We start from the raw sequence: 12,405 nt of genomic DNA, 5'->3' as shown, positions 1-12,405 counted from the left end.
CAATTCTATCAATCTATGATTTGAATATATGATTCGACTCTATGATTCGACTCAATGATTCGAGTCTATGATTCGACTCTATAATTCGAATCTATTAATCAAATTATAGAATCGAATCATTGAATTATTGAATCATATAACTTATAACGTTATTTGATCTGAATTATAAACTATTAAAATATATACTTTTGTGATGTGATAGGGGGAACGAGTTTTCGAAATGGCTTAAGAACAATATAAGATCAGGTATTATACATTTGTTGGTTATCACAAAAATGAATGAACACGAAAAATGCGTATAACAATGGATAAAGTTATTTTAAACCATTTTTGTGTCAGTGCAAGGTGAGGCTGCCAGGAGGTTCGTGAATCGGATTATCCGAGGCAACCAGGCGACAAATTGTGCTAATGAATGCTCTCTACCCGTATACCTGTATCCCACAGATACCCGAGCCGTGGGTGGAGGAGCCGCCCGCCCGCGTCCCCTACATCCCGAGATTCGTGTACGACGAGAACAAGCAGGAGGACTCCACGCAGGTCGTCTTCCTCACGCTGACCAGTGTCTTCGTCATCATCGTGATCTGCTGCCTGCTGGAGGTGTATCGCAGCCACCTGGCCTACAAGAAGCGCATCGAACGGGAGACGGACGAGGACATCATTTGGTCCAAGGAGCAGGCCACCAAGATGCACGAGTCGCCAGGTGTTAAGGCCGGCCTCCTGGGTGGCGTGACGGCGGGGTCGGGGAATGGCCTGCCACCGTATACCTACAAGGCGGTGAGTAATGGCTTTAGCAGACAATAATGGTGGACTAACTACGTTAGAGTGCACTTGGGAAAAAGGGACACTTTTATTTAATTACTTTGCTTTTCTTGGAATAAAACAAATATTATAAATAAATAAATACTAAGTTAATTAACTTGGTTAAGAAATTTAATAATGATATAACAAATTTTAATAGTATAATATTATATAAACTATATATTGTTGCCAATTTTTGGCTACCAGAAAAATATCATTACATTTCCCTAGGTCCAAAAAATTGTTGTTATGTCCTTTAAAATATTATACATTTTTATATACGCTCAATTTTATTCCGTGTATATCTCAGCTGCCGCAGGAGGACAAGAAGCCGGGCAATGGTGCCCCCTTGGTGGGCATTTTGAAGAACGGCAGTGCCACGCCCTCGCAGCCTGGAACGCCCACCGCCTTGTCCAAAAATGGTGACATTGCCTCGCGCATCGAAGAGGAGGAAGAAGAGGAGGATGAGGCGCCAGTGGAGAAAGCAGCGGAGAAAGGCAGTGAGAAAGAGGAGCCCCCGAAGGACACACCTGCCAGCGAAGAGAAGGAGTCACAGGCTCAGCCACCTGAACAGCTGGCGACGGACACCACCGATGCCTCTGCCCCAGCAAATGGTATGTCCATATAAATCAATCAAAATCCCACATAAAATTAACAATTTATACCTGGCTTTAAAAAAAATCAATTGATATCAAAATTGAGAGCAGATATATCTGATTTAATCGGGGTTTTCCTATAAATCCATCAATGGATAACAAAAAAAAATTAAAATGGGCTTAGTACTCACTCAAGGGTTTATTTTTACACCAACTTGTATTCCTGAAATTAAAATATTATCATATGTTCCTTGTCCTTATACAAACCATCTTCATTAAACTGAAGATGTTTCAATTATTTTCTATTGCCTAACATTAGTTTAACATATTAAATTATTTAATTTTATCCTGTATAGCTCTAGAGGAGCCGGAGGCGAAGGCAAATCCTTCAGAGCCTTCATCTCAGTTGCCCGCCGCCCAAAACGGACAGTTGGCCCAAAGCGAGCCGGCGGCTGCGGGGGATGAGGTTCAGGCCCAGGAGCCAAGTCGACCGGTAAGCAGAGGATCCCCACCCCCAGTAAACCTTATCAGAATGGCGCCAATAGCCACAATCAGCGAGACCAATTTGCATGGATTGGGCTGAGGGGCGTGGCCTTGGCATTGGCATGTAAATAACACCCAAAAACCACCCATCCACCCAAAAACACCATGTACACGCACACATCCAAACACCAGCAGTCAAGTGGAGGAGCTTGTCATTACATAATGTAAGCATAGTAAATGGGATGCAAATACATAGGCATACAGCTGTAAGGCATGAAAGTACATCATTTACAATTGCAATCGCAAGGACATCCCCGAAGACAAACACACACATTTTCATGCACCAATATTTAGACAGTCCAGGGGGACATTAGCCGTCAGATTGGGTAAACAAACGTTATAATGTCAAGTACATTCAGGGGTACACACGACCGAGTGGCCACTGTAATTGCAACTCAAGGGGATTTACTGGGGGAAAGTCGAGTATTAACTACAATGCAATATACTACATTCAGGACCTCTTTTATTTTAGTTCAGAGGTCTATGACTAACTTAAATCCAGTGTTCTTATTTTATTTTACAAATGTTTTTCTTTGCTTTGTTATTATATATTTAACTCATGATTTTTTGTAATTGCATTTTGTATGTTAAAGTCTTTATAATTTGATTCTTGTATAGCTCTATCCATTCAATTTTAAGTCTATCGAAATTAATATCTAACAAGTTTTAGATTTCTACACTTATATAATATAAAATCTTATTTGTTTAAGGATATTTTAAAATTAAAACTCATGAAAACTAACAGATATCCAAATAATAATTATTTATTGTATAAATACTACCTATTCTTTTTGGTATGGGACTTTTCCGATTTTTGGCTAATATGAATCCATTGTTCCTTTAAATTTATAACCGTGATCAATAAACTGCCCGTTAGGTTGTATATGAATGAATGAACACTGACCCTTTCGAATTTTTTATACACAAAAATTATTTCAATTGGTAATACAAAATAATTGGTTTATAAATAAGATATCCTAAAATATCTAGCATGACCCTAATATATTAAATATATTCTAAGTGGCATTTTAAGTTGTTCACTTTGCATGTCTGCATGTGTGAGCGAGTGCCTGGCGGCCATCATCAACTTGGGAATATGTTCCGTTTAATTAAATTGCATTTAATTGAATTTAACTAAATAAACAAAACTTGTGAAAATATTGCCAACCCCCCACTTTCAGTGTGCATATTTGAATAGCAACAAACATGTTTAGGTGTATTTTAAAAATATTTAATCACAATATAATGGCAAAGCACACACACGCACCGGTTCGTTTTTGTGCGTGTCGTTTTAATTGTTGATATTGAATGCGCTTATGGTGTGACTGTTTAATTAAATTCAATAAAATCCAAGCGAACGCAACCAAAGTGCGTGGAAAAGGGGAAAACTATTGACAATTGGCTTAACGCAACGAAATTGGCCAGGCCAATAGACATTGGACAGAACAATGCTTTTGCCAATCGAGTCAACTCAATTATTTCTCAATTATTTTATAAGCCGATTAACTGCACTATCAAGTTGAATGAATTAATTGCAGCGAAGGTGATTGACGAAGTCGAACGCCGAAAAATATGCTATGGTGTGTTGCAAAGATTTTGGTATATATTGTATGATAATCTAAAACCAAGGGAGAAGTGCAAAGATTTATTCCTTTACCTACAAGATTTATAACAATTAATAATATATTTCAATATATATTTTTAATATATAATAAATTGTTCCAACAATTTCTATACAATATCAATTCCATTGAAGTATTTACCTAATTCATTTTAATTTCTTTCCCCCAAGCTCCTCAAATTAAAGGATAAACCCCATTTTCATCAAGCTTTTAATGTGTATTAGGAAGACCCTTGGATACTTAATACATCCTTTACATCCTTTATTAAAATTAATTTTTTTAAATATATTAACCAGGCACTTCTTTATATTTCAGTATAATACAATAACTATTCCTCCAAAGCACTTACCTAATTAATTATAATATCTTTGAACAAGCTCCCACAATCTACAAGTTAAAGGATAAAACCCATTCTCATCGAGCATTTAATGTGTGTAAGGACGACCCTTAAATGTTGGATACTTGATAGTTTTTACATCCTTTTGAAAGTTTCCGATTTCCGTGTGGGTGTGTGGTTTTTCACCCGTTTTCTTTGTATATTGGCCAATTCTTTTCCCTTTGTTAGCCGGTGGAAAAAAAGTCCAACAAAATGAAACCTTTTGCTTGGCTGTGTTGTGGCCAGGACAATTTCTTAAGCGGCATCAATGCAATTTCTTGCCAACGGCAGTCGCATCCCCCCTTTGGTTTTTGCAGCCAAGCCAATTGTCTAAAATGTTATTTAATAGAAAAAAGTGCTCGGCAAAGCACAAAAGTTAAAATACCTCGGCACAAAAAATAAATTGAACTGCAGTTTGGGGGGGGGGGGGGGTCCGATTGCCCCCGATTGTCCGATTGTTAGAGGACATTTGCCAAATGAATATGCGTTTGAGGAAAGTCCTGGAAATCCCGGCAAGGAAAAACTTGCTTTTTAGCAATGAACTTTCGACCAAGAATAACAATTGTTGCAGGCCACAATTTATGGAACCATGATGGGAAAGTCGGACGCTCTTCTTGCTTATCAAGTGCCTGTCCATGATTTATATAGATTGTATATGCATGGCGGTGACCAGAAAACTTAAGACAAAACCTTCAGCTAAGCAACAAACGCGGCAAGAACTTTCAACTTCTGCATCGACTTTTCGGCACGCCCAAAAACAAACTTTCGAACGAAGTTCGAACTCCCTTTTCCTAGAGGTTTCTTCTCGAAGGGGAAATTGGAAAAGCGAAATATTGAACTTATTGGCTTTCGTGTAGTTTTAGCTGGAAAAGTGTCTATCGTGGGGGTCGCATGTTACTTTTGAGCTTACTTAGCATGTACTTTGTCTGAGCTTAAGCTGCAGCCAAATTGAATTTTTCCCGGCATTTTCTCGGGGGCCAATCGCTGCACATTCAAATCTGACGATGAATTTTCCTACTGCTTTATTTTTTGTTTTGGTCCCATGGCGTTTTTCGTTGACACCCGAAAAATGGTGAAAGTTGTGCAAAGCGCAAAGTGCGTGCAGCATTGTCTGCCACCACCCAAGTTGGCCCACATTTTCCCGCCACTTTCCGCGCCGCTTTCCATTTTCCACATTTCCACTTGACTTGCGGCGTCTACGCGAGCCTGATTGCAAAGCAACCGAAATTGAAGCGCACTCAAAACTTTTTTCCTGCCTCAAAATCAAAGTTTCGCTTGCCAAAAGGAGTGAGGGGAATGCTATGCTGGCTGCTCCTTTGAAAGGGGTTAATACAGTGCTTTATCAGTGGAGAGTCCCTTTCTCAAAGGGGTTTTCTAAAGAGATACCTTTGATATCAAAAAGTTAATTACATTCATTATGACTTTTTTAATTGTTCATTTAATGGAGCGTTCTATGTATCCCGTAGAATTTTTATAATTAATTTACCAATTAGTATACTTCAATTCCATAATTAAATCAATTTACTCTAGTTCTTTTTATTAATGGCGGTCATTTAATGTTAATTGTACATTTTAGATGCTAGTTTTTGGTCCATTTTTAATGTTACAAAATTTGTACTTTCAATTGAAATTTTTTTAAATTTTGGTATTAAACTAAACATACCTTTTTTTATTACTGTTAAATATCTTGGTAACTATTTTAAGTTAAATTATAATTAAATAATTTACATTTAATATTTTAAATTTATTTTAAATGCTCAAAAAGTTTGTACTTTCAAACATTATTTTTAAAGTTATTGTAGGTCATTAAATCTGAAAGTTTACTGTAGTGAAAGTCGTAGTTCGAAGCTGCATCTTTTGTTTGAGCAGCACCAAAAAGTGCAAGTGCCTCAGCTGGCGGATGTGCTGCCGATGCTCTGCCGCCGCTCTTACTGAGGTTGCTCCCGTCATGCATGCCAAGTTTCTTTTTATTCAAAAATGTTTGTGGGCGTCTTGGCAGTTTTCTTTCATCTGGCTGGTGGTGCTTCTGCTTTTGCTTCTGCCTTGTTTCTTGCTCGCATTTCCCAGCTTTTCCCAGCATTTTCCCCCTCGTCGTCTGCCGCTGTTCATTTTGGCCTGCCGCAAACGCAGCACGCACTTAACTTTGCCAGCTACCACAATGCTGCGGTGAAACTCATTACGAGCTTAGAATGCAAAAACGAAACCCAAGCCCACACAAAATTGCAGTACACACCGAAAAAACAAACCCACTCTGCACCCACATGCAGAGGCCATCCACACAGATTTTGTGTTGTTTGCTCAAGTTTTATATAGATCTTAATGAAGGCAAAGAAGTCGAACCGAACTAATGATGTGTAATTTAGAACGCATGCCGCAATTTAATTAATAAATTGGAGGGCGCTGATTAAAGATACATAGTTTGCGGTGTTTATCTATAAGAAGTAAATACATTTTAAATGATTTATTTAGGTTTAATTTAAATTTTAAAGGGGAAAACTATATTTTTAGTCCTTAACAAATATTTGTGAAGAAGAAATAAATTTTTAAGTAAAAAGATTTTAGAAGGGTTGTGGTATTTTTTGCACATTAATAACCTGTTTAAGTAAAGAAGTTTTTGTCCTTTACATTTAATAAATTAATTAAACCTACTGTTGATCATTTAAAATGTATTTCCATAGGTACATAAATCCCAACAATATATTTCATACATTCTTGGGTGTAATTTCCAAGCTTTTAATATTTAATTAACTCAGTAAGAGGCATTTTAATTAGCTTCTCATGTTTTCACTCAGCTTTTCAAGCATATAACAAAACAATGACTTCTAAAATGAACAATAGGAGTACAACACAATGAGTTTAGCTTTTGGGGCTGCGACTCAAATTTCACACTTGAATGGGTCCTTGATTCTGGGAAATATTTTTTCTTACCTTCTCCGAAGAGGGGCGACGAAAAATTGTTGATTTTCAATTGCATGCTCTAACATCAAATATGCAAATCGTATTACTAACAAGTGAGCTTTCGTTTCGCGCATGATAATTACAAAAAAACCAAAAAAAAACCAGCATGATGGAATGTCACCGAATGGAATGAACAAAACTAATCAAAGAAAATCTTTTTGAGAAGGAAAACATTCCTTGCAAAACGCAGAGTTGCATGAAAATTATTATTACGCCCGAAAAAGTTTTTAATAAAAAGCAATACGAAACAATTTGTGCACTTTGACAGCAGCAGCAACATGAAATGCAGAAGCAGCTGCCGCAACGACAACTGTCTCAAAGAGGAGCCTCCTCACTCCAGCAGCAGAGTTTCAATTCCAAGAGGAGAAAGCCAGGATCGGGGGCGGGAAACGGTGGATCCGGAGGAGCTGGAACGGGGTCTGGAGTTGGACCTGCAACAGTGCGGCGACAAGTTTCTTGGGGTCCGCCAATCGTGGCCGAAACGGATGTGGATTTGGCCAACAGCAGCGGCAGTGGCAGTGGCAACAGCAATGGCAATCGCAAAACGGGTGGCAAACAAAACGGATACCATGGCGTCAATCGACGGGCCACCACCACCAGAAACTAAGAACAAAAAAAAACAAGGAAATACTGTCACAAAAACCAAACGAGACGAATGCAAAAATTGTCCCAGAAAAGATGTATAAAAGCATAAATATTTAGGCGAAATGATGGCAAGACAACAACTGGGCTAAAGCAAACAAAGCACCAAAGGCAGCATGACCAGAGCCAAAAAAACAAAAGCAATTTGTATAAATAAAAGCAAGTCAAAAGTGCGACACAGACAAAGGCAGAACAAATAATATAAATTGAAAAGAGGCAAGTCCTTGGATTGTTGTGTATAAAGAAAACTGTCTGCCCATCGACATGAATATTCCTCAAAAAATAAAATGCAAGAAACTTTTTGCATCAAATTTAACCAAACGAATTGTGGCAACAACTTGATCAAATATGACTAGAAATTTAAGACTTCGTTTTAAAGACAAAGTCAGGAAGGTTTAATCCCTTGCAAAACCAAAATAATTTTTAGAATAAGGTAGAAGTATGCTTTATTCATTCCATTTTAAAACTCAGTTAGTCTAGCATTGCAACCTTAGGGCTTTATTTTTATAAGAAAAGTATTTTTGTGTAATTAAAAATATGCTAGTTTTGCAAAATGAAGTGTCCACTTAAGACAAACCCCCTTTAAACTCATAAACTTACATGTTAAATGATAACTTTAAAGTTAAGCACGAAATTGCTTTTGCTGGATCGCAAAAGTTGCCTCCATTAAGTTTTAAGAATTGCACAACTTTCATTCTTTCCCTTTTTGCAATCCCCCTCCTATTTTTTTGTTTTTTGTAAATTCCATTCTTTACTGTGTGATATACGAAGGTAATAAAAGTTCTTTGGCCAGGAAATGAGAACACAACTTTAACTTGTTTCATATTAAATGATGAGAAATTACGCAGAATAACTCGCCCATACATCAATTCATTTAAATGCGTTTATTAAAAAACTTTCCAGCAGCAAAATGCTGACGACAACAAAAGCGAGAAAGCAGCATCATCGAGATTGATACAACAACAAGGAGCGATGAAGTCGGAGAAGATGGAAAAAGTAAAGCTCACATAATGGCACTTCAATATGTGGGGGAAAAGCGAGGGAAATGTGAGGGATATAGTGTGTATTATGGGGGAAAAAGTGGGACTTTCAAGGGGGGAGGGGGGAAGGACGGTTACCAACAGCTAGTTAGTGGCTTTGTTGGTCAGTACTTTTAACTAATGTGTTTTATGCGACCATAGAAAATCTCAAGTACTCATAGAAGCACAGACACACATGCACTGGCTCGCTCACATATTTGATGTACTTAACGTGTGCACTGCGAGAAAAATGTGGATCACTGGAAATTCTAAATTTTAATTCAGGGTGCCTACATAACATCATTTTATTTTCTTCTTTTTACAAAACCAAACACTAATAATAACTCACTTTCGGTAAAAGTAAAAGATACATTATTATCTAAGAGTGCCATAAAAATGGATGTTGTTTTTTTTTTATTGACTAGCTATATTAAAAAAAAATATATCCAACCTAAGCCCAATTTTTACTGCCTACTTTTAATCACTTTCATTAATGATTGTAAAAAGTCAAATATAAAAAAAAAAGAATCACAGTCCTAAAACATTATTTACCGGCTTTAATTGAAGTATTTTCACGTTATCCTATTAAAAATGCTTAAATATTGATTACAATGTTACCCAGTATTTTTCTGAGTGTACTTTGTCTACCTACACCCACTTTAAAGGGTGCCAACGGAACCGCAATGGGTGTGTGTGTGGAAAAAGGGAGCTTATACAGCTAGTCTGGCGCTGGGATTTCCTTGAGCTCCTTCAGTTTCGGCTCCTGCCTGCATAAAATAACCGCATAAAATGTCGTTAAGTATAACGAAATTGAGTCTGCACATAAATTCAGATTATGAGATTAAAATGTTGTGATTTTCGCACATAGCAACGAGTCTGGGCCGACCAGAAAACCCTTTTTTCGGTGAATGAAACCCAAAAACGAACGCCAAGAATTTCGGATAGAGAATGCGCTGGAATAAGCAATACCGGCCCCATCAAAAGTGGCAACAACATCAACAGCAGTCAAGCCAATGTAATGAGTTTATATCGCCCTTTTGGCCCGAAGCATAACATTTATGAAAAAACAACATGACCGGGGAACAGTGGAATAAATCAGATGCGATTATTTAAATTAGATAGCTGAGGTCCTTAGGAAAACCTACAGACAAAGTTTCGGAGTAAAAAATATGCTTAAATGGATAATATGGTGTTGAAGTATTAAATAAGGTAGCTACATTTTATTTCAAATGTTTTTCAAAAGATTTATTATTTTAACCGATATGCTATTTAAAATTTGTGGGTAATTTTAGAGAAACTTAGTACTTAAAGAAATCTTTCATGATTTGAAAACATTAAAAATATTTATGCAAGCCCATTTCAACATTAATATTTAACTCGACTTAAATATATATAGTTCCACTGTTCGCCTGACGAATAATAAAGAAGTTGCGGTTGTGGCTGGCGATCAAAGTCAAATATTTGGCTTGAATGTTTACAAATTGGGTCAGCTGGTCATCTGGCCTGGCCAAGAGCTATACAGCCCTCTTCAAAATGCCCCGGGCGAATGATTTCAACCCCTTTCAACGTGAATTTCCCGCAAATAAAGACCGTGGATCTCAGCTGTCGCTTCATTATGACGCTAATTGCCAGGACACGCTGGCCAAAAGGATTAGCTGAACGTAAAGTGTACGGAAAAACATTCGATGAGACCGCAAAAACCAGGACAAGAAAGAACATGAGAAAGCAAGACCGACGGTCTGCCGACCCATAAACTGTTTAGTTCAACTTAATCCGGTGATATATCCGGATTAGCGAACAGAAGTGCGACGAAGGAGTACTTTTTTCGCTATTCCCGAGAACTTTACGACACTTTTTAGGTAATGAATGGGATTACATTTTTTTAATCCAGTGCCAGCCGTGAGCTGTAAAAAAATTCGTGACAAAAAAACAGCATTCAGGTCAGTTTTTGGCCTGAGAAACCGATTGACCTGCGAGAGTGGGTCACATGAATGGGCAGGTCAAAAAAAGGATGGCGTATAAAATAAACGAGCAGCTCTGATGTAACCAGCAAACGCAGACAGACATTCAGACAGTCAAGATGTGTCTCATCCAGCAGAACGAGGAAGTCAAGGAGAGCACCAAAGGGAATCCTTCCCTGAATTCAGGGGATTCACCACCAAAGTCACCCACCGCCGCTTATGCTATGTTTATGCACCGCGAAGAGTTGAGAAGGAGAAAAATCCATGTGACACGGGCTTCCGCCACAAAAATTCACCTGACCAGCGAATTAATCGCCCGAACTAAACAGAATATCCGGCAGTGCAGCTTCGAGGATCTGGAGATTTTGGCAAGGGAGACGCTCTTCAAGAAGAATCTGCAGAGACATCTGTACTATCGCCGCATGCAGATCCATCAATGGATGATAAACAGAAAGAAGCAGCAAGCCAAGGAGATGAAGTGAAGGAAACAAATATATTTAGTTAATATAAGAACAGCAAAAGTGATTGTTATATAAGAAAATATTATACATTTAAATAAAGACTAATAAAAAACTTTTACAAAACTAAAGAAACCTGATAAGATGCTATAGGGAAATTGGGAAAATGAAATAGGAAAGTATTACTTTTAATGAATGTAATGGATTTAAGAATTATTTAATTAGTATATACATTTTTCTAATATTTCCATATTTCAATTTTTTTCATTTTCAATTGAAACTTTTATACCATTTTATATTTCTATCGATTGATCGTTCTTGAATCATGTAGTGAAACCTATTCCTATTAACATTTATCATTTCAATGAACACAAACGAATTCAAAGAACACTCTTAACACCCATAAATACAATCGTTTCCATTTAAAATAAACGATCCCAGCCATTACAATGAAGAATATCTGAGATCTACCAAAAGATAGAGTTTAAGCTAAACCGGAACTTAAATTAAACTTCAGTCATTTGTGAACGCCAGGCAGAGAAAGGCAAATGCCCCTCACTTTCACATCTTATCTTATTTGGCCCGGCAAAAGTGCAATTTTCCATTTAAATATTTGATTACGTATACGTATTCCCCAGTCGTAATTGTCAGGGAGCAGAGTGTCGGCGTCGACCTGCACTATGTAATGGGTGTAAAAACAAATTTGCACATGATTACCAAAAAACCCGGTCGGCAAAGCTGCGAACATTTAATACAACTCAAACAAAATGGGGCGTTGCATAAATTTGAACGGGCGGGGTGTAGAAAAATTCTTGCCTTTTTAGACTACATAAATTTTAATTAAATGTCACTCATACGCCATGTACGCCAAGCACAATGTGGAGCTTTGAGTGTGTGTGTGTGTGTGCAACGGAGTGGTGCTGCTGTGATAGTGTGTGTGTCTGTGTATGTATGTGTGAGTGGTGCGACAAATGAATGCACTTGGAAGTGGTGCACGAATTACAGTTTATTGAACAGCAGCACCAACAGCAGGAGCCAGGAGCCAGGAGAAAGGACAAAGGACGAAGGACAATGGCGACGGGAGTGGAGCTCATCTAGAGCGGAGCGCAAAAACAAAAGCAGGACACCCAGGAGTCTGGAATGCTTCCACTGCTCCGCAGCTGCGAGCTTTTCCCCATTTTCCAGAAATTTATTTTATGGTTATTACCGAATAGTTGAAGGCAAAATAAACGGATTTTTAAGTATTAAATGAGTAACTTAAATACTTGATACATACAAAAAGTAAAGATACAGATTTAAATTCATATTTAATCAGTACTAAAAATCAAAAAAATAATTTTGACAATGATTTAAATAAATAAAATAACATGCTTTAAATATGAAATAAATTAGAGTAACTATTATCATTATTTATCAGTATTAAAAAAAAAAA

General features: G+C 37.4%; 2 protein-coding genes across 7 annotated transcripts in view; both read left to right on the top strand.

Moving 5' to 3' along the window:
• Positions 1 to 12,405, top strand: part of LOC119555597 (contactin-associated protein-like 2) — a 70,836-nt gene that overhangs the window by 54,137 nt on the left and 4,294 nt on the right. For 4 of the 6 annotated variants that reach the window (XM_037867092.1, XM_037867088.1, XM_037867087.1 and 1 more), the window contains exons 18-20: positions 445 to 774; positions 1,109 to 1,412; positions 1,751 to 1,887. In XM_037867092.1, the coding sequence (XP_037723020.1) occupies positions 445 to 774; positions 1,109 to 1,412; positions 1,751 to 1,887 (771 nt within the window). Of the gene's footprint in view, positions 1 to 444; positions 775 to 1,108; positions 1,413 to 1,750; positions 1,888 to 7,161; positions 8,344 to 12,405 lie in introns of those variants that run through there. The other 2 variants (XM_037867091.1, XM_037867090.1) reach the window with 2 other exon arrangements.
• LOC119555600 lies at positions 9,952 to 11,020 on the top strand. The gene has a single exon (XM_037867096.1). The coding sequence runs from the start codon at positions 10,635 to 10,637 to the stop codon at positions 10,995 to 10,997; it is 363 nt and encodes a 120-aa protein (XP_037723024.1). The 5' UTR covers positions 9,952 to 10,634; the 3' UTR covers positions 10,998 to 11,020.

Source organism: Drosophila subpulchrella, chromosome 3L, assembly GCF_014743375.2.
Source record: "Drosophila subpulchrella strain 33 F10 #4 breed RU33 chromosome 3L, RU_Dsub_v1.1 Primary Assembly, whole genome shotgun sequence".
Taxonomy (NCBI): Eukaryota; Metazoa; Arthropoda; class Insecta; order Diptera; family Drosophilidae; genus Drosophila; species Drosophila subpulchrella.
The sequence above is the reverse complement of the archived record's forward strand: the minus strand, read 5'-3'. Positions and strand labels throughout refer to the sequence as shown.